General features: G+C 38.7%; 1 protein-coding gene across 4 annotated transcripts; it reads right to left on the reverse strand.

Annotated features, from left to right (window-relative positions):
* Nucleotides 1-14,413: 14,413 nt before the first annotated feature.
* On the reverse strand, nt 14,414-19,189 carry ARMCX3 (armadillo repeat containing X-linked 3). 4 transcript variants are annotated; one of them, XM_010975741.3, is made up of 5 exons: nt 19,031-19,189; nt 18,420-18,499; nt 18,048-18,108; nt 17,719-17,789; nt 14,414-17,455 (listed from the first exon to the last, which is right to left on the reverse strand). In XM_010975741.3, exon 5 carries the CDS (start codon nt 17,302-17,304, stop codon nt 16,165-16,167), a length of 1,140 nt encoding a protein of 379 aa, XP_010974043.2. In that variant the 5' UTR covers nt 17,305-17,455; nt 17,719-17,789; nt 18,048-18,108; nt 18,420-18,499; nt 19,031-19,189; the 3' UTR covers nt 14,414-16,164. The 4 variants fall into 4 exon arrangements, with proteins under 4 accessions (XP_010974043.2, XP_010974045.2, XP_010974046.2 ...); XM_010975743.3 differs by having other exon boundaries at nt 17,719-17,935; XM_010975744.3 differs by having other exon boundaries at nt 17,782-17,952.
* Between the last annotated feature and the right edge of the window lie 3,769 nt (nt 19,190-22,958).

Raw genomic sequence — 22,958 nt, forward strand, 5'->3', positions numbered from 1 at the left:
ATGAGCTAAGCACCCAAATTAAGAAGTTAGAAAAAGAATAACAGAATAAACCTAAAGGCAGAAGAATGAAAAAGAGCAGAAACAGATGAAATAGAAAGAGAAATACATTAGACAGTGTTAACGAAGCCAAAAGCTGGTCCTGTGAATAGCAAAATAAAAAAGCAAACCTTTGGTGAGACTAATCAAGGGGAGAAAAGTGTAAATAAACAACATTAGCAATGAACAAGAGGACATAATAATGAGTAAGCAAAGATTTTAAAAGATAAGAGAATACTATAATTAACTTTATGATAATGAATTTGAAAATGTGGATCAAATGGATGAATATCTTGAAAAAACAGAACTTAACCAAAACTGACTCAAAAACCCTATGGGGTTTTTGTATAGCCACTGAGGAATTTAAATCAGTAGTTTAAAAGTCCCTCTGTAACCCAAAATAGGCCCAGATGGAATAGATCATTCCAATCTTATACAGACTACCCCAGAGAACAGAAAGAAGTAATACTATCCAATGCATTTTGTGAGACTAGTACTAACCTTTATTCCAAAGTCGGTATGGAAAGGGAAAATTATAGATGTCTCACCTACAAACATAGATGTGAAAATTTTAAACAAATACCATCAAGTGGAATCCAGAAACATATAAAAATATTTTTCATAATGAATGTTGGAATGCAATACTGGTTTAACATGAAAAAAATCTTTCAAAGTGTGACTGACACATTCTAACATTTATATGAAGCATTAAGACTCAAAAAGAACTATGTCAATTTTGAAAAATAAGGATAAAGAGAGAAGACCTATTCTACCAGATAGTAAGACATGCTACAAAATGATATATATTAGTCAGGATAACAATAGGCTATGCTGCAGTAACAGATGAGCTCCAAAATCTCAGTGAAATAAACAAAACTTTATTTCTTGTTTATAGATAATTTAATGCAGATTGGGCAGCTCTCAGTCTTCCATGAAGTTACTCTTGCATCTGTTGCCTCTTTGATCTTATGGCTCCTCCATCTCAAACGTGGTCTTTCATACAGGATTTTAAACTACTTTGGACCAGAAGTCATTCACATTACTTTTGCTTGTAGTACCTCATCCAGATCAAGTCACATGGCCCCAATATAAATGCAAGGTGGCAGAAAAGTAGGGGAGGACAAAGATCATTTGATGAGTACTAGCCATCCCTGCCATATTATAGTAATATAAGAAATATGTTAAAAAAATGTAAGAGATAATTAGATAAATGTAAAAGCTCAGAGACAGACTTAAGTAAATATAGAAACTTAACATACTATAAAATTGGCATAACAAATCAATGAAAAAAGTATGGACTGTTCAGTTTCTGGTATTGGAAAGACTGGTTCACCATTTGGAGAAAAAATAAAACTGGACCCTGCCTAACACCACATATAAATCTGGACTCCGGAGGATAAAAGACCTAAATATGAAAGTTACAATTATGAAGTTAATAGAAGACATTATAGGAGAGTATCTTCGTGGTGTAGAATTGGATAACAATTTCTTAAACAAAACCTAGAAGTAGTTATCATAAGTCAAAAAGATGAATAGATTTGATTACATAAAATAAGAATTTCTGTTCAATGAAGGACATCATGAACAAAGTTAATAGATGACAGAAAAAAGATATTTGCAATATGTTAAACTAACAAAGGATTAATATCTAGCATATGCAAAGTACTCTTGCAAATCCAAAAGAAAAGGACAGGAACACATCGTGCTAAATTGGCAAAATATATGGAAAGTATACCTGGAGAGGAGGAAAACCAAAATGTTTAAAAATACATGAAGAGAAGTTAAAACTCATTATTAATCAGATAATTGCTAATTAAAATATAATTATAAATACAGGCTTCCCCCGTTATCCAAAAGTAGAGTGTTCCTACAAAAACTTTCATAAACAGAAATGGCCTAAAGTGAAGAAATTTACCTTAGGACACATCTTGCTAACAGATGCACAAAATAAACTGAGATAAAGCACAGATGCTCACAGACATAGTTCAAATCTACAGTGGCTTGATGCTGAGTATAGTTCCAGGAAAAGGAGCTTGGCAGTGCCACTCTTGCTGCTCAGGGTGCAAGGTGTCTCTATAATGGCTTGCTGCAAAACAAATCCTGAACTGCTATTTTCATTTTCTCCATTTTTTGTAAAAGAAAAAAAGTCCTCTTCAGATCTCTTTCTGTTAGCAAAAACAGGTACTAATATAAATCTTTCATAAAAGTGAAGTGGCATAAAGTGAACTTTTGAAAAGCAGGGGATACCTGTACATTTACACCTATTTGGCCAGGAATTCGAAAGCCAATTGTTATTGAGGATACAGGGATCTAGGAACTCTAACACATACAAACAGCTAATTAGATTTTAGATAGGAGGTGCTATTCCAAAAAGCAATCTGACAATATTTAATCAGATTAATTATACATACATCCTATGGCCCAACAATTCCATTTATATGTTCTAAAACACTTCTCACATAGTTCCGTAAAGGGACATATATAAGGATATTCATCATGGTGTTTGAGGTAGTAGGGAGTTGGAAGCAGTCTAGATTCTATTTTTAGGAAAATGAAGTAAATTAGAGTGGATGAACACTTTGGTACATCATGCATCAGTTAGAAACTACAGACTAGATGTACCAAGGTAACATGTAACTTTTTTTAAAGTACTATTGCATGAGAAAAAACAGAATGAGAACCACAGCACCACCACTATCTAAATTAAAAATCCATGCATACAAAATAATGTAGGTTCTAAGAGAACTCAAACAAGAATATACACATCAACTATGTTAGAACAGTTGCCTGTTGGGAGGAAGATGGAAGGGAGGAACAGAGATGGAAGGAAACAAAGTAGTAAATGAATGAATTTTTTTAAAAAAAGGAAAAGGCTTTTATTAGACCAATGCAGATAGTATATGAAGGAAGGAGTATGGATAGCATAATCCTCATCATCTGAGGTCCAAAAAAAGAAAGGAAAGAAGTCCATCAATGTTGTAATAGCATAAAGGCTAAAATTGTTGTAGCAAAAGACTTTAAAATAATATGACTTTAAAAACAAAAATTAATTAATCAATTCTCACTCACAGGATGGGTGTTCTGTTGCACATCCATTCAGCCGGTAGATGGGAAAAGAGAGAGCCCAGATCAAGCATGGAGATGTTTTATGAGGGAAAATCTAGAAGTGACTTACATCACTTTTACCACAATCCATTGGCCCAGAATCAGTCTTATGGCTGCACTCAGTCAAAAAGGACACTTATCACTGTCATCTAGCTTGATACCCAGGAGAAAGCAGACAACATGAATATTAGGGAGCACTAACAGCCTCTGCCACATTAGGCAAGAGCTTTGTGGAAGGAATTATAAAATGTTATTAAAAGACATTAATCATCCAGAATGCTGGTCTCAGTGGCTGCTTTTCCTGACTCTGGGTAACAGTTCTCAAATGTTTTCAGTCCCATTGATATCTTTCACAGGACTAGCCTGATCCTCAGGCCCCCTCCCTCCAGCTTCAATCCCCCAGGCAGTAATGTCTTCATTTCCCCTGCAACCATATCCATCCACCAAAATGCTGGGCATGCAAGGGTGGAGATTGGGGTTAGAGAGTGAGCAGGAGGTCAGTAATAGAGGCAGAGAGTAAACATGAGATTTGTACTTACTTCCTCATATTTTCCAGTACTTTTGCAGCCTTTAAAAATAAGCATCAACATGCAATAATTTTTACCATCAGAATAGAAAAAGGCAATGGAATTATTTTCACTGAAAAGTTAACAAGGAATCAATTCAGGAAAAAATCTACCATAAGAAAAATATTTCCAACTCAAGAGGGAGGCCTCATTTCACGCAAGTGCCTTAGTCCAATGAATTTTTATAATTGTACTGTTTTTCTACATTAGAAATATTATAAGCATGCTTAAGGTATTTGATAAGCTTTTAGACTAAATCCTTCTAAACAATGACATTCAACTCTGGGCAAAGGCAAGAGCTTCAAGGCCAAGGCAGCTGAGAGTGCGTGGGTTACAAAGATGGTCTGATTCCCCCTGTCCTGTCAAGATGAGTATAAGGCACTATCTCCCAACCCCTTCTCATATTCCATGACCTCTCCTTATTTGCATCTGACTCTGTTGCTCACTTCAGAGTTATACATGAACAGGTGACCAAGGTGGTAACCTAAGTAAATGCCTTTGAACCCTTCCATCCTTCTTTCAAATTCCCAGAGATATCTCAGTCCCAGCATAGATAGGAGCACTGTTCCCACCAATAGAAACTAGAATGAGATCCCTCTCTCGTAGACCCCTGCAGTTGAGCATTTCCATGTAGCCTGGAGAAATTATTGCTGGGGGGAGAGCCCCCCAGATACTCCTGTTCTCTGCCTGTGTAGAAGCCTCCCTGGACCATATCTACTACCTCCCACCGAGCCTGAGAAGTGTAGTCTGGCAAGCCTCTTACCCCCAAACTCCAGGGAACCCGGGAGGAACCTAGCCTTGCTGGAAGGTTGCTGCCTGCCAGTCCACCTCCTCCCTGGTGGCCCCTCAGCCAGGCTTAGGCCAGTATCCAAGGAATGCTCACCCACTAACCATACTGATAAACCTAAACCAGATGTTCTCTGGCCAAGTCTATAAATACCTAAAGTATATGTAAAATTATGTGTTAGGAGTAAAGGGAGGGTGTATGTGGATTCTTCAGGAAAGAGAGGCTATAATTACCAACACATTCTTAACAGGAAGTGTGACCTTCAAAGAATCACTGGCCCAGAAGATTTATGTTTATGTTTGTTCTAATTGGATAATTTTTGTTTTCTTTTAATAATGAAATTAATACAAGCATTGTAAAAATATTCAACCAATGCAAAAATTATTCATTTATCCATTTAATAAGTCTTTGTTGAGAGCCTATGCAAGGTACTGAGCATACAATGGTGAGAAAAACAGGCTAAGTCTTTGCATTCATGAAGCTCACAGACTAGTGGGGGATATACATTAATCAAATAATCTCACAAGTGTATGTATAATTACAACTCCATATAAGTACAAAGAAAGAATGGGATACATGTATATAAGAATATATAGCAGAAGATCAAGACACTTTGAGGGAGTAGAAAGGGGACAGGAAAAAATTTTCCCAAGGAAGTGAAATTTAAGCTAAAATAAAGAAAAATGTAGTTAACTAGGCAAAGAAGATAATATAAGTGTCTTGTAATCTTACTGCTACAGAATGTCATGGCTAATACACTGTGGTATATCCTTCCAGCTGGTTTACTATCCATATACAAATAAGTATATGTGTATATATATGTATGCACTTACATGTAATGTGAATAAATCTCAGTCCACAAACTCAAATGTATAAGACATCCAACTTTTATTTTCCATAGCAATACTCATAATTTCCATTTTGTCTTCTCATTCCATGGTGGTGACTGAAATAGTATCAGTTCAAGATCTACTGTTTTCTCCATGGTCATGTCTAAGTTCAAGAATGCTTATAGAGTGCCTTAGAGTTGTTGGAAGAAAGGAGTTTATGTTAGAATAATATTGTCCTACATAATTTACCACTTTTATTTCCTCCTTGTGGCCTCTCCAAACATGATGGCTCTCTATTTGCTTCTGTGTCTTTTTTGAATGATCAAGACCTTCTCTGTTGCTTCCCTGCCATTGCCATGCTGGGATACAGAAAGCTTGGTAAGACCCTATACTATCTGGCTGGAAAAAATATAAAACAGCCTTCCCCCCAGATGTCTCTTAAGAGGGATCACACAAGTCACCTACACAATCCAATCCAACAAAACTATCTGAGGAACTTCCAGTCAATAGCAGACTGAACTGATTCACAACTGACCCCTTCTTCCACTTAAAACTCACGGAAATGATAGAATATGTGCCCCCCTCTAAAAGTAATACAGTCAAGCTCATAATCATGAAATGGAAATCCCCAAGAAACAAAGAAGGAATTAACAACAGTTAGCAGGAGATAAAGACAAATAGATGGATACTGGTTTTAAGGGCTGGAGAACAGGGTTTTAATCCCACATGGCAACAGGAGGCAATGCCTCTAGGTAGTGGAAGATGGGAAGCAGGTACTGAACTCCAGTCTAAATCCAGATCCCACAGAAGTACAATCAGTGCATGAAATGATGACTAGAAAATTTTTTCTCACAGCAAAGATATACAACAAGAAAGCTTGTCTTTTGTGTGAGGTTATGGGTGGACAAAGAGACCCCTGGGAGCAATCAGAACCGAGGCCAGCTCCACCCATAGGTGTGGGATTGAATTCACAGTTCCTACATGTTAGAGAACCCAAAGGACATAAACTAACAGAAAAATTAATTTGGAACTAGTTAAACTTGTATGGCCCTAGCAGAGGTACACTCAAAAGCAAGGAAATAATTCGGACATTCAAATGTAGATCTCAAAAAAATCACCCAGAATGCAGCACAAAAAGACAAGGTGGTGCAAAATATGAATGAGAAGTTAGGAGACATGGCAGAAAGGATGAAAAGTATCAAAATATGATTGGAAGAAATTCCATAAAGAAAGACTAGAGAGAATAGGCAAAAGACAATATTTGAAAACAGTGTGGCATAGAATTTTTAACAACTGAAGCAAGACATGAATCCTCATATTGAACACACTGACTCTTGAGCAGGTTGAATACAAATAAAACCATAACTAGACACACCTTAGTGTAGAGCATCAACTATGCTTAGCATGATACTTTCATGTATTTGGGCTTTGGGAAATTGCAAATTCCTGAAGAAAGGAATGGGGAAAATAAAAAAGTAAGAAATATTCCAGGAAAGAAAAACAGTAATACAAGTTTATATCTAAAACATAGTATTCTATCATATATGCATACATGTAAATATGTATCTATTTATCATCTTCAGTACAATATTAAATCTCTATTTTAAGAATAAATAAACAATCTTCAAGGAAAGGTAAAAATGGCACTCTTTCCAGGATTCCAATGAAAGGGTACATGGAAATGTTAAATAGTTTTTGGTGACTGTCACCTATCCCTTAGTAAATCACTGTATTTTTTTTCTTTCTGACTGTTCAGAAGTTTCCTTCGGAGACATAAGCAGGATGACCCCACTGGGAAATGGTATCAGCTGTTGGTCAAGCATAGTCTCTACACTGTTTATTTGCTTGCACCCTGTTTTCTCTTTGACACTAAATTCTGGGAACCACTCTTTTAAGCTACAACTAAGGTAATTAACATACGATACAATATGATATAATAACGGTAGCTAGACTACTGTGTTAACAAGATACATTACAAATCTGGAAGAGGTGGGGGAAACAGAGTGAGAAAACAAATGAATTATGGGTAAGAGTCTAAAGATACTTTCTTTAAAACTTTACCACTTAGGTAGGCATTACTAGGTATGTCTAAGAAACAACGTTTGAAGAAAATGCACATATAGTGAAGAATAAATGCAGAATCATACAATTTATTTCAATCAAATCCCACTCCTGCCTACAAGGTACATCTCCGAGAAGACCTTCCTTGGAGTTTTCTAGTCTCCAAATTTCTCCAGTCCCTCTTATTACTTCCACAGATGACTATTCATATTCATTGTCTGTGCACTTCAAAACATATTATCTTCCACTGAAACAGAACTACTTAAGGAGTCATATATAATCTTTAGCAAAATGAGTAATAATAGCACTGAAAGGCAAACAATTAAAGCAGAAAAATACTTTTGGGGATTGAAAAACATGATTTTCAAACATTAAAACTCAGATTAAATGAAAGAGGAAATACATTCCAAAAAGGAGAGAATTTATAGGCACATCCTCTTATCTTAATAAAATAAAATAAGAAATCAATAATAAAAGAACATTATTAAATGTAACTGCCTGATAATATAGCACTGCTCTCCAGAATAACCCCTGGGTCAAAGAGGAGATTAAAAATAAAACTGCAAGCTATAAGGTAAGGAAAGAAAAGGAGAATGCATCATATCAAAGCTTATGGGGCATGGCTAAAGCTGTACTCACAGAAAAACAGTCTCAATTACCTTTATTATTCAAGAATACCATAAATAAAAAAATAAGCACTCTTCTTGAAGAATTAGAAAATTACAACAGAACAAATCCAAAGATAGAAGAAATTAGTAAAGTTAAAAATAATAACCAGAAAAAAAATTGCAGAAATGATAAATAAAAGGCTGGTTCTTTGAAACGACCAATAAATTAAACATACCCTCCATGAGTAGAACTAAGTAATAACAGAAGAAAAGCAAAAGTATATAAATTATAAATAATAAAGGGTTTAACTACATAAAAAGCTGTGATTAAAAGAGTTATAATTTTACATATGAATCTATGACATCAAATTTAAAAATCTAAAGGTAATGGATGATTTCCCTGTAGAACAGAAGTTATCAGCATTAACCGAAGAAAGAGAAAATTCAAGTACACAAATTCTAGAGATAAGATTGGAAATGTGATTGTAGATCTACCACTAAAAAAGAAACCAGAGCAAAATGGCTCTGCAATTCAGTTCTATCTAACCATTTTTTTAAATGACATTATTTCAATATTACTGAGCCCCATTCTTAAAGGTATATATGTTTAAGAAAAAAGTAAATTGATCTATCTAACCTTCAAAACAGAGATAATACCGATATTATTTAAACTCTACTAGAAAAGAGGAAAAAAACTGAAAATTAACTAATGAATTTTATAAAGCTAGCAAACCTAAGACCAAAACCTGTTAAAGACAGTACATCAGAGATAACTATAAACAGATATTAATAATAAATATAAAAATCAAAATGAAATATTAGCAAACTACAAAACTTAAATATAACCCAGAATTTTGGCAAGAAAAAGTTATACTATGTAGGGATTAATCTACAAAGGCAAAAATGGTCAAAATCAGGAATTCTATCAATATAATTCATTTAAACTAAAGGGGAAATATTAAAGGAGGAAAATTAAGTTTCTGTCAATAGATATTGAAAAGCCATTAGAAAAACATCAGCAGCTACTCCTAATGGATACCAACAAGAATAGAAGAGAATAACTTAAATACTGAAAATGCTTTTTACCAGTACTCAACAGCAATCTTCATTATAACCATGAAATGTCAAAGTCATTTCCACTAAAACCGGATCATTCATAATCTCCATTTTTATTCAATAATATTTTTGGTGATTAAAGTTATTGCAATAAGAAAGTGTAAAATTGGGGAAAGTTAAAACTAATTTCTATTTACAATCAATATGACTGTATTTGTCTAAAACACAAAGGACTATTTAAAAGTCACAAAGTCAATAGGCAAAATAGAAGAGGTGGTGAGGCATAAGATAAACACAAAAAAAATCAATAGCATTCCTCTATTCTAGGACATTTTTAGAAAGTAGTGCACTGTAGAGACCATGTGCTAACATTATCTTATTTATTTTGCTTAAAAGGATATGTATTACTAGTGAAAGGAGTATCCTCTATCAAACTCATCCATAGAATGTTTTCATCAATTGCTACTTCAATCAACTGCCTCAGTGTCAATGTATCACTGATGTTTGTTTCAGGTTTTTTTTAAATTATATTATTTTCTCTTTTTGTATCCAAGTGTCTTTTATAAATTTAAATCTGTATATTTTCCAGTTTTTTGATAAGAATATTACTTTATCTTGTAATTGTCCACCAAAATGTCTTAACTCATAGTGCTCAATTCCTCTAGATCTGACAGTTCATTCCATGTTTCAAAAAGATCAGTTTCTTATCTTTGGTTCCAAGGCACATGTGACAATGTATAATAACTCTCCTGCTTGGAAGACTAGGTTAGCTGGCAGATTTTCAAACTCTCAAGTACACTGATTAGCTAGATCATTGTCATGTGTTCCAGAACAACATTAAGATTGCTTTGAGTGAAGTGTTGTCACACTCATGTAAGTCACCTGCTAAACTACCTTTTATAAATTGTGGCATTTTCATAGCCCAAAGTGCACTTTATTTATCCTTTTGATGTTTTAAATTTCTTCATAATAGATCCATAAACAATGAGGTACTAGTATCACAACCCAATGCTATTCGTCCCATCTTTAATAAAAAAGTTCTGTGATATAGGACTTCACCAACAGTCCTCAAAGATACCTTACCAACATACCTCAGAGATAGCAAAAAGAGCAATACTGTTTCCATTTTATACAGAAGAATAACATTTTTTAAATAACCTATGAATAATAATGTATAAAAAGTTCTGCCAAAAAGTGGAGAAAAGGATGGTATATCCAATGTCTGGGGCTGGGAAAAAGAAGTAAAATTACATCTCTACTTCACACCACACAAAACATTGTATACCAGAAGGATTAAGCGCAAGCGCGCGCGCGCGCGCACACACACACACACACACACACACACACACTAGAATAGCTACTTTTAAAAGCTTGAAGAAATATTTTAAAATTTTTAAAACCTTGCAGGGGAAGGAAGAGCTTGCCTCAGCATGATCTCAAACCTAGAAGCCTTAAAGGGAAAGGCTGAACGATATGACTACTTAAATATGTACATCATCCACAGAAAACAACATCATGAACAAAGCTAAATGAGATAAGATATGCATGGAAATATGCATGTGATGTATTTTCAGTGAAATACAAGTTGCAGAACAGAACAATGTGTGGACTGTGAGCTCATTTTCTGATAAAAACATGAAGGTATATTTCATTTATGTTTATATATGCATAGAACACATTAATAGTAGGTAACTGTAAACATAGATGAGAAGACGGAAATTTTATATTTTAATTTATGTTACATCTGTTTCGGTTTTTAATAGGCATGAAGAACTTCCAAGGTTTAAGAAAACACAATAAAGGAGATTAAAATAGAGTCATTATGAAAAATAACCTCTCAGAGTGCTGTTAACTCCAAAATCTGTCTCAGAGTGGTAGTCAAATACCCAGCTGGATGCATAATCCAGTCCAATATTGCAGAGGCTGTAATATGGCCTTCTTCCCCAGATACTAATTTGTCCCCTTTCTAAGTTAAAACAAAAATATCTAGGACTTCTATTGCTAGTTTAAAAACAGCCAAAAAGCAATTCCAGGGTATTACTAATATCTTTTCTGATATCAAAAAGGGAATCCACTTAATTCATTTTAAATGATATAAGAAGGTAAAAATTAGAAGTTTTCTTTTATTTATCCATTTAATTATGTCAGGGTTTTCATTACAGCTTATTAAAAGAAAGCCACACAAATTGGCAAAATTGTAGTTAAATCACATTTTAGTGAACAGAAGACTGAAATGGAAATGGAAAAAAAAATAAAGAGGTGATAAATTGTTTCACTTGGGTCACAAAAAATTAATAACAAGTTATTATTACTTATCAAAAAATCAAGAAAAGAGATATAGTAATCAACATGTAGGAAAGAATGCATTGAGAATAGTACAGTTTGTTCCTGCTGTAAAACTATACATATCTCAAACTCTATGAAAGCCAACTGATAATAGATCTTAACAGTCATAAAACTACCATCAACTGATGATCCACCTCTGGCAAAGGGGCATCTAGGCAAAATTTATAACTGTGTCCAAGGAGAAGTATGCTCTAGCTTTTGAATACAAGTATTTGATTTCAGCCACAGATCAATCCCCATACCAGACATGGATGCACCAGTTTCTCCTACTCTGACAGCACTGACATCTAGCTAAGTCAGCTTACCCTGATTGCCTGCCCACTAAATAAACAACCTTCTGATGATAATTTGGTTTCTGATGTACACTGCTTTTAGGGACAGAATGTTCTGAGCAGCCAACACTATGAATCTGGTCTACTGGGTAATTATATTTCTTATAGTAACATAGATTGTCATTCTGTTTTTTGTTTTCAGAAAGAAATTCTACCCCATTTTATAACATGTTATGTCCATGTGCAAACTTAGAAATGCTCAATAAACAGAAGGCTCTGTGCCCAAACAAAGATGCTTGTATTATATACTTCCTTCACTTCTTAAAATGTAAATGGTCAACAAGGGCCAGAAAGTTACACTTAGACCACTGTCTGGTGGATTGAATTACATTTGCATGAACCTGGCAGGATAAAGTTTCCCCTCCAATAACACTTCTTTCCCATTCCCTCCGCTTTCTGTCCCCTCAGGCCTGTCCCCAAACCAACATTGCCCAAGCCCTTAACACAAGGCCTGAGAGGGACCCAGTGGAGAGGGTCAAGCATAGAGGTATACATCCCGGAAAGGAAATAGGTGTTACCCTGCTCGATACTACACCTCAGGGCAGGGCTGACCAGGAGCCATTATCCTAGTCTTCTGCACCCCAGGATGGCAGCACCATAGCTCTGGTGTAAAAGCAAGGAAAAGCCACAGTTTAAACAGAGAAACCAGGAAAAAAAAAAAAACTTCAGCTTGGGATGTGATGTACAACAAATGTAAAAAGATAGCATTGAAAACAGTCACAATCATTCTTAGAAAAGCCATTCTCAAGGGAATTTACCAGAGAAATTAACCAAACAGAGGCATAAACACAAAATTTGCCTCAACCACATCAATTTGCTAAACCTACACTTAGAAGCTCTTTTGAAACAAGGCAAGTAAAATATGAATTTAAAAATAGAAAACCAGTTTTTTGAGCCTTGGAATATTATGCTTTGGGTGACAACTTATAAGAGAACTATATTCCATCTTTGTAAAATCACCTTTGAACACATTTGACTTGGATAGACCTACTCAAATTCCTAAAACCGTTAGATGACAGCAAACCCAAATTAGCAGGATATCTTCTGAGTTTCTAATTTCCTTGGCTTCCCAGATACTGCCATCCTCTCTAAAGAGAGGACATTGCCTCCTCCCTGCCCCCATGAGCTGCCACAATCACAGAACTGTGCCCTTCCCAAAATGACTGAGAGTGGCAACCTCTGATGTGAAAACATCTGGACATCCGCATGTGGCTGGGCCAGTCCAGTGGCCTCCCCGGACCAGGCAGTCACACATTGTCTCACACAGCACTTCCCAAAGTCCGGGTGATTCTGTTCCAAATAATACCAGGTGTGAGACGTCAAAATTTCATGCAGTGCACATCAGGCTGTGCCACGCTAAGACTAGTGCCTACTCAGTCTCTGTTCAACAGAGGTCCAAAAAGTCTTGGCATCCAACCACACCTAGGGTCACCGTATTACCACCATGACAATTATTATTCTGTATTCAGTGCCCATGGGTGCATGACCCAGTGTCATGGGAATTAAATGGTCACCCCCAAAAGACACAGAGGCACAAAGAGAATACTGCCAATGGTCTCCCAGAAGGAGGAAATAAGGGGAGAAGTGCAAGGGAGGGAAAGGGAAGAAGGATGGGAAGGAAGGAGGGGATGAGAAGAGACCTGCAGGAGTAGATGGACACTGGTCAGGTCTGTGCCCCTGCCACACGGTGGCTTTGTATTACCCAAGTTAACCTCATTTTCATCCCATGTAGAAAAGTCACTCAGCAACTTAAGTTCAACATGGCTTGATCCAAATACAGTTTTAGATATTCAAGCTACAGACCTGGGTTAGGGGACGAATTTGTTCTCATTGTCTACTTTCTCAAGTATCTCCAATGAATAATTTTTAGGAGAAAAATTGAAAAAAATTGAAATCAGGCTCTGAAAATTTATCTACAGTATAATCCAATTGATGTATAGAATATATAGATGTAGGGATAGTAAAAGTGTCTGGAAGGGTATACAGTTTCAATTCTATGCTTCTCTCTCGAGCTGCCACAATCCCTTAGCCAGTTCTTTCTGCAGCCCTCCACTCACACTCTGCACATTCTCTCTCGAGTTTACATCTACTCCCATGTCCTCAATTAGCATTCATCTTCTGGTGGCCCCCAAATCTGTATCTACAGCCTAGCCTTCTCCTCTGAGCACAAGATCAACACATTCAGATAATAATACGTGACATCTCCCTCTGGATGTCACGCAGACACCTCAAACTCAATTTATTTTAAATGGATTAGCGGTCCCCTCTGAAATCATTTTCTCCTATCTAATAATAGAGTAAGAAAAATGTTAGTTCTCTTTACCCTTATCCCACCCTTAAAACTAATGTCAACTAAGTCCCCACATATGCATGATTCAATAGGGTCACCATACCCAACAACTTTAAGCCAACCAATCCTTGGTCCTTTTGTCTACTATAGGTAACATTAGAGTAAGTAAATGGAAGCCTGGGGCTGAAAATAGATCATAACTGAACAGAGATTTTACCTTTTCCTGGCCTCATATATAAAGCAGGATAACATCCACAAACTGATTAGGAGCTGTGAGGGCTGGTGAGATCATGTCTGATGAAACACTTTGACTTCTTAGAAATAAGAAGACCCTATTTCTTTGAGAAATTATTGTTAACAGTTGCCTTGCAAGAATGACAGAATTCTACACAGTAGTCACTTAATAAATGCTAACCTTTATTGTTGTTATTATTTATTAAAAGACACTAACACATGGCAGAATGCCCCCAGTAAAACAAAGATCAACCAAAGAAACTATCAACCCTGAATTCTAAGTAATTAAACGTGCTCAGTTTTCTTAATTAACTGCTATATGCCAGAACATTCTGAATATTTTGCATGTGTTACTTCATTTAATCCTCACAAGCCCCACTGTCACCACTCATCTATTATTTCAGAGAGAAAGCTTCAACCCATCTCATTTTTAATCTAAATATTTTTGCACCCAATACATGCTCCAATCACTTGCTTCATTCCCAACACTTTTTCAAAAAGTTTTGAAAGATCAATATTTGTTTTAGATAAATAAGAACACAGAGATGAATAAAAAGTGAAAAAGTAAAGATCACTCTATCCTTCCACCCAAATATAACCACTGTTACTATTTGGGTGTCTGTAATTCTAGAGTTTTTAATGTCTACTTAAACATATTTTATATTCTCAAAGAAAGTGGAATCACACTATTACTACTGCTATCTAACCTACCTTTCTCACCTAACAATGCATGATGAATATCTTTTCCTGGCAATATGGATTCCAATCAACATATTTATCTTATACCATGTGAACATTCCTTAATTTATTCAACCAATCCAGTGTGCAAGACATTTAAATTGTTTCCATTTTTCCTATATTAGACAGTGCTGGGATGAACAGTCTTATATATACAATCTTTAACTAATGATTCAATTATTTCCTTAGGACAAAAGGTTTATATATTTTAAGGCTTGTGATGTATATTACCAAATGGTTGTCCACAAACCTTGTGCCAGCATAAGCTTATTCCTACCACCAGGGTTTGAATGGGTCCATTTTGCCACACCCTCGCGGACAATGCACAGTAAGTTAGAGAGGGAGTTTTATACAAATTCTAATTATTCTTTCTTGTCAAAATTATTTAGTGGCTCTCAGTGTTCAGTGGGATAATATTCAAACAGCTCTCCACAAACTAGCTTCAGTCAGCTTTCCAAATTTATTTACTTTCACTCCTCACACTCTCCCCTCTAAGCAGACTAGTCTCCTCACTGTCATAGGAAGACAGTTCCTACCTCCATGCCTTTCTCACACTGGTCCACCCTCACTCCCATCACATGGAATGCCCTAACTACCTGCCCCATTCAGGACTCATTTTAAATGGACACTTCCTCCATAAATCTGTAGCTGACTACTGTATCCCACAAAAGTCTTTGCTTCTTCTGCACTGAGTGCACATATTTCACAATAAGTATATGCTCAAGATATTCTGTTATCTTTTTGTTCGTATGTTTCTTATCTAACTAGATCATAAACCAAAAGACAAGGATAGTTTCTTTCTTCCTTCTTTCTTTTTTTTCCAGCATTAACACACAATTTTATTGATGATACACAAATGAAGTCAATGCAAATGACAGGAGGGAGCTTATTTATGACGAATTGGTTCACTGTCACTTACGCAGAAGAAATAGTAAAAATATTTCAATCTAGGCAGCGAGATAAAAAGCAACAAACATATTTTCAAAACAGATAGTGATATTCATTCATCCAGCTTATACCTGAAGACCAACTCAGATAAATATCAGCGTTGATGATACAATATGATATTCATTACTCAAAACTGGCAGCTGAAAGGATTCCTTTACCATAAAAACAAGGTGGATAAAAGGAATAGTTTACAATGTGTGTTGCTTCTAAGCTACAAAATCAAGAGGTTATTCCTGGCTCTTCGGGAACATACGCTCAGCCAGTTTGGCTATGAATTTTCCAATTTTTACTTTCACCAGAAAATCATGATGACTTTCTATCCCCAGAATCTTATCAGCACACACTTGAAATTCTTTTAAAAAGAAAAAAAGTGAACCTTCACCGAATTGATTCTGAATAGATTCATTTTCTTCCCATTTAAAATTGTCATTTATGTTCTCAAATATGACCAGAAGTTTAAGAATCACCTCTTTGTTCTCCTTCTTATTAAAGAGGGAACCCAGTGAAGATGGTACTTGGGCCCTGAGCAGTTCTCTAGCCATGGCTGGATTTTCAGCCAAATTCAAAAGGAGTTTCAAAACCTGAAATTTGGTTTCTTCATTTCCTGCTGAAAATAAACGAAAAAAGTCTGAAATGGAATTAGCAAGCATGTGCTGATACTCATTAGTAACAGTCATGTTCGTAAGCAATCTTAGTCCCGCCAGCTGCACAGATGAATTCAAGCGAGAAGTGACTGTGTCATCACACACTTGATTCATGTATATCTTAAGCCTGCGCTGGTTTTCAGCATTCACACTCAAGTTATTTAGGACAATTAAAGCCTTTTCCTTGACTATGGGATCCCGAGTATTGAGAATCTTTGCAACAATTGGGAGACCACCCAGATCACGAATAATATCTCTGTTAAATGCATAGGCAGCATTGTTACCCAGAGCGATTAAAGCTGCTTCAAGAATATAAGGCTTTTCAGACATCTCAACCAAGCAAAGAACTTTTTGCAGCTCTTGAGGGGACAAAATAGTATCATCTGAATTGGGGGAAGCCCGTTTCTGGACAGCTCGACGAGCCCGGGTAGCTCTGGCCCTTGCCCTGGCCCTAGCTCTGGTCCCAGCCTCAGTCCCAATCCGGGCCCAAGGTGGGTACCATACTATACCTTTGTTCTCACTGTTATCATCATCATCGTCAGACCAGTCATTGTACCTGGCCCCAGGACAGTCCCGAACATCATCCACGTCCCCAGACCCTCCCTCAGCCATTTTCTCCTTGTTCTGTTTTCTTCCCCTGGTCAGTTTATAAATGCAATAGCAGGCTCCAGCCCCAATCACCAGTCCCGCAGTCACCCAGCCTACTTTCCTGGCGTAGCCCATGCAATCGTCCCTGACAGTATCAGGGACCAAGGAACAGAGTGGTCACTCAGGCTGGGGGAGGAGGGCTATGGGCCCGGTCTGGGTGCAGGCCGGTGAAGGGTGATTGTCTTCAGCCACTTCAAGGCCACAATAGCTGATACTGGAGGTGGACCTAGGGTGGAGGAAGGAAACGAGGTTTGAGTTTCTCTTCTCTTTGCGTTGTCCATGCAGGGAGTTGCACAGGGACAAGTAAATGAGTACTTGGTGGGAAATGTAGATTGTTAACAAACTCTATTCCCCTTATTTCACCTCCCCCTGCCCTCCCCAGCCCACCACCTCGCCAAGTCTAGATAAAGGCAATGGAGCCAATAGTCTCTGCTGGGGCCTCAGCACCCCAACCTTGGTGTTCCCAGGGAGTGGCACCCTTGCACTAACCTCCTCCAGACAGGCAGCTTGCCCCTTCTTCCCTCCCCTGGAGATGTGCCACGCCCAACAAACCTTGCAATCTGCAGAGAGACCAGAGCCAGGGAGAACTGAAGGCTTGATAGATTGACTGTTCATTCGTTGCTTTCCTGATTCACCATCAGGTTGTCAGATTTTTTTAACCTCTCTATAACATCCAAAACATGCATATGCCTGCCCCTTCCCTAGCCTGAAATGGAAGGGATACTAGGGAAATAAGGTAGGATTAGGTGAGGCTGTCCAACTGCGGGCGATTTCCAAGCCCCTCCCCCATTCCAAGCAGCCCCCACGCCCACACCGACCTCTGCTGATCCGAGGAAACTTCCTCCCTTGCTTCAAGTGGTGCCACCTGCTACAGCCGACCTGCAGGATGACAGATCGAAAACAGGGGGACTAAGTGCTGTTGAGAGAAGAGGATTATGAACAAACTCTCTGATAGGTTTCCCTTCTGTCACTCTCCCCCACCCCACCCCCCGCGACACGCGCGCGCGCGCGCACGCACACACATACATACATACACACACACACACACACACACACACCGCACGCCATTTCGCCACAGTCCTGAGAGTGCAAGAAACACACTCAGACTCAGACATAACCTAGATTTTTGCCATCTCTGGTTTCTCCCCACCCCCACCACCGCCCCGCTTAGGGTCCCCAGATGGTCTTACCCTTAAATCGACCTTCGCGGATCAGGGTTAATTTCCTTCCTCTTCTCTAGCCTGGCGTAGTGCCGCAACCTACGGAAAGACTGGCAACCCGGGAGAGGCTCGGACCCACAAGACACAGAGCCATGGTCAGGAAGACACAGTCCCAGTCAGAAAGACGGGAAACAGCCGCTACCGAGTGCTTAGTGGACGGACCAGTCCCCAGAGCAGAAAACTCTTTCCTAATTCGGAGGCCTGGTTGTCAAAGGTTTCCCACCCCTGTTACCCCTCTCGGGGTTCTACTGACACATCACGTTGCACTCCCCCTCCCCATGTCCAGCCCTGCCCCGCTGGCACTGTCCTGGAGGACTAGGGGACAATACCCAGGCCACAGCTCCCTATCAAGATTATGGCCTCGGTTCCCACCAGATTCCCACCTCCCGATCTCTGGGCTCCTTTCCAAACACTCCCTCTGCTCACCATTTCGCAGCATCGAAATGGGCTGCGGGCGGGACAGATGTCTTGGAAAGCCAGCGGCGAGTTGGAGAAACGACGGAGGCGCCCCAGGACCTGCGACGGTCTCCGCCCTGCGCCCTCGGCCAACCCCCACCTTCTGGAATCTCCCAGGCACTGACCTGCAGGAATCCCGGACAGTTTTCTTCTCCTCCTCCTTCCCTCTGCCGCAGGCCCGCTCGCCCTCAGGGCAATGGGGAGCTGGTACTCAGACGGGAACAACGACCAGAGCAAGAAGGACTTCTGCACACGTCAGCTCTTTGTCACGTGAGAGCTACGTCATCCACCAACTCGGGTCCCCAATTTCCCCTCCCACCAGCAGTGCGGCAGAGGAGGGCCCGCCCCCCTCCATTCCCTCCCCCATACCAGGCCTTCTTACTCTTTCTTCTTTGCTAATCCCATCTCCCTGTAGTTGTGTTTGCCTTCCTCCGATTACCGGAAAGGGACAGCATCTTCCCTTGGGGTTAGTGGCCACTTGTACTTTTTGAAAAATTGCTTCTTCCTTCCCTAGGCTCCTGGGACAGCAACTCTCCTTCCACCTCCTGGCCTCCCAGCTATTAATGTCTACCATTTCCTCTGAAATCTAATCCCAGATCTAAAATGAAAAAGTCATCAGAAAAGGAGTGAGAGAGTGTTTTTTTCTTTCTTAATGCAGAAAGAATTCTTTCTGTTCTGCCCTCTCCCACCCCCAGCCTGCATTCTTTTTTGAGGAAAAAAAATTGCTGTAAAGCTATTTTCATTTGAGCAAAAAATAGAGTGGGAGTTGGAAAGCGTTGGGTGATGGCCTCCAAAAGCCCCACACTTTCTCACTTGTAGGGAGTGTTACACATTTCACGCAAAACAATCTTAGTGTCTTCTGGGGCCTAGCACAAAACACAGTCCTGGATGAGCTAATCAGTGTGTCTGAGAATACATAGATCTTCTGACTAGGCCAGTCTTCTAAACTGGAGAGCTATAGACTTTCACTTGCATCCGACAGCAAGGAAGAGGCACAGAGCCCTCAGAAGCCAATGACACAGAAAAGGTTGAACAGAAATCACAAGTACATAGTGGATATCTGTCAGACACTGACGAAATGAGTGTCATAGAAAGAACATTACAAAATATACTTATGGACAGATAGAGAATATCCTCCTTAAATGAAATAGAGGAGGAACACTGAGACCAAGACAAAATTGGCTAAACTCGGCATCTAGCAACTAGTGTGAAACCTCTTCACTGACTGGTTTGATGAACTCAAAGATTCACCTGTCAGCAATCATCGAACTTTTTTAGAGTGGGAAAATAATAAAATAATGTCAGAATATGGGGTTTACAGTGGGATATTCCTTGTTTGGATATGAGGCCATTATCTGAATATAAATTTTACAATCCACAAACCATATGGGAGTGAATCAAGAGACTGGGAAGCTTGGGAACAGGCAAAACTCCAGGGAAACTCATACCGATGTAACTACTGAAGGACAGTACTGCAATATGACTGAAATTTTTTTTCTTCCAATTTTATTGAGATATAATTGATATACAGGACTGTGTAAGTTTAAGGTGTACAGGGTACAACTGAAATTTAGTAAACAGAAACCAAATCAACTATATGATTCTGTTTTCAGAGAAAGATCATGTGCAGCAAAGGGGCTTATTCAAGCATAGGAATATATGAAAAGGAGAGTCAGAGGGAAGTGCTGGTAGTTCCCACCCAAGCACTGTCTGGAGGAGAAAGAGGCTTGGCTAAGATGAATGGAAAAATTAACTTTCTTTGGCAGAGCAATCCCCATGCTGTGTACTTTAAGTTTCTTAGCTGAAAGCCACTTCTTAAAGTGCACCAGTGCCCTTGCTCTGATTGCAGGCTCAGCAAGCAACCTTCTGAAGATTGTGGCTTCCCAAGTAGTAGCTTGCCTACAAGGAGCGAATGGGCTGGTAAAACTGACAGAAACCTCTAGTACAGTTGTATTTCTCAGGGTATACTTTTCAGATTCAGTTGTCACTCCCTTGTGAGACTTAGCTACCCGTGTGGCCTACTTACAGAGAGAGAATGCAGAGATCCATGGGTTTGGGAATTCAGATCAAGATTTATATATGTCTCTATGAATGGGGGTCTTCCTTTGACAGAGGCATCTGCTCTCAGCATACAGACAAAATCAGGTATTGATCATGAAGCAATGGAGACAAGGCTCTGAGCTGTAGATGCAACCTTGTGGAATCCTGTCAGGGAAGCCAGGTAGCTTTGGCTTAGAAGACAGCCTTCTGCATCACCATGTCAGAACTGGACCTGTCTAATGTTCAGTTAATACGAAAATTACAACTAAGGTATGCTGTGGCAAATAGATCCCCAGTGCCTCAGCCAGAACTGGACAAAGGATTCATATCCAAAGTAGTTAAAGGGTTCTTGCAAATCAACAATAGCATCTGAAACAGTTTGCATTTCTCTCTGGGAAAATAAAGGAAGTGCATTTCACATTTTACATATTCTGTCATTTTCCCCAGCAAAGGGGTGGGCATTGTGCCCAGACAGAACTCAGTGCTCTCTCACTGGAATTTAAACCTTGAACAGAGATAGAAAACTGAAAAATCAGTGGAATTATGGCATCCTGAAGAGATCATCTATCAATCCCTCCTAGCTAGACTCCTTAAAGCTGACTCTGGTCTTCAACATTTCTTCATTGTTTCAGTTAACTGGGTTTGGTTTCCGTTGCTTGCAATCAAACAAAATTAATACACAATACAAAACCAAATAACACAATACAAAAAGTAATATAGCTTTTTAAGATAACAATCTTCCATGATTTATTTTTCTCACCCTCCATAATTCCACTGGTATTATCATCTTCTGATCCTTTTCTGTTTTCAGGTACTTTATAAAATCACACATCACATGTGACCATACACTGATTTATGCCAAAAGGTTCCTTTTGGCAGTGGCTTCGCATAGTCTTTTGAAGGCTTGTCTGAGGAATTGCTTAAGGATTTTCCCTTTTTGCTTTTGAAATGGTATGTCAGGCAAATAGCATGCCCTTAAATACATATTTGTTGGTAGATGTATAATGGAGGGAAAAGTAGATTTTAAATGCTAGTCACCAGATTCTTTGGTAGAAATTATGGATCAAAATTACAAAGTAAGCGAATTGAAAGAGTTCTTATTGCCATGGGGTTTAGGAAATTTTAGAGAGGGAGTGGATCCAAACAGGAAAGGTTTGACAGTCTGGGAGAATGGTGGTCAGGGGGTATACATTGGAATAATTGAAAAGTACACCAAAGGGGAGAGATTTTTTTTTTACTACTGTGGAGAGTTGATGGTGGAGCTTTTGTCCTTGAAGCCTGGCTAAGAGTTGTGAAAATGAGTCCTTACTGGAGAGCCACGTCCATGACACCAAAGCACCTGTCTTTGTTAAGCTTTACATACTCCTTAGTTCTTTCTAACGTATAGATTCAAAATAAATAAAAGCTACTTATATAAGCACTTAGACCCAAAAATTGAATGATGGACAGTTGAATCTGCTAGTTCTGTAAGTAAAGCTTCATAAATAGAATTCATTTGCCTCAGAGAAGTAAACACAGAATGATGAAAAGAACAGTGTAGGGTGATGATGGTGAAATAAGTGAGGTAAGGGTTTAGAAAGATGGGGTGTAATGTTGGTGTATTTAGAATATAAAAGTTTAAGGAAGACCAGAAAGTTGTGATATGTTCTTGACTTGTGAATGTTCACCAGTAAGGCACTCTGGGCTTCCTGGTCCACCTCCCAGAGGGGCCTCCTCGACATTGGGGCCTCTCACACAGGGAGCTTCCTGCTGGGGTGTCATATTTCAACATTCTAAGAAAGAGGCTGCCTGAAGGGTCTATATTTAGAGTATGACTCCCCAGCAGGGACAGCTGGATGTCTGGGGACTAACTTCTGCATACTTTGTCCCTGAGTTCGGGGATTATTCTGAGGGGCTTGTAAGGGCCGTGGACTGAAATTGTAACAGAAGGCAGGGAATGAAAAAACCTCTCTCCTGGTGGCTGTTTGGGAGCCTATATACTGTGCTTTTTGTGAGAGAAAAATGGCATGGATC

Source organism: Camelus dromedarius, chromosome X, assembly GCF_036321535.1.
Source record: "Camelus dromedarius isolate mCamDro1 chromosome X, mCamDro1.pat, whole genome shotgun sequence".
NCBI classification, from domain to species: Eukaryota; Metazoa; Chordata; class Mammalia; order Artiodactyla; family Camelidae; genus Camelus; species Camelus dromedarius.

Excerpts from the sequence above, each read along its gene's own strand:
- ARMCX3 (XM_010975741.3), bottom strand. The coding sequence starts at position 17,304 with ATGGGCTACGCCAGGAAAGTAGGCTGGGTGACTGCGGGACTGGTGATT.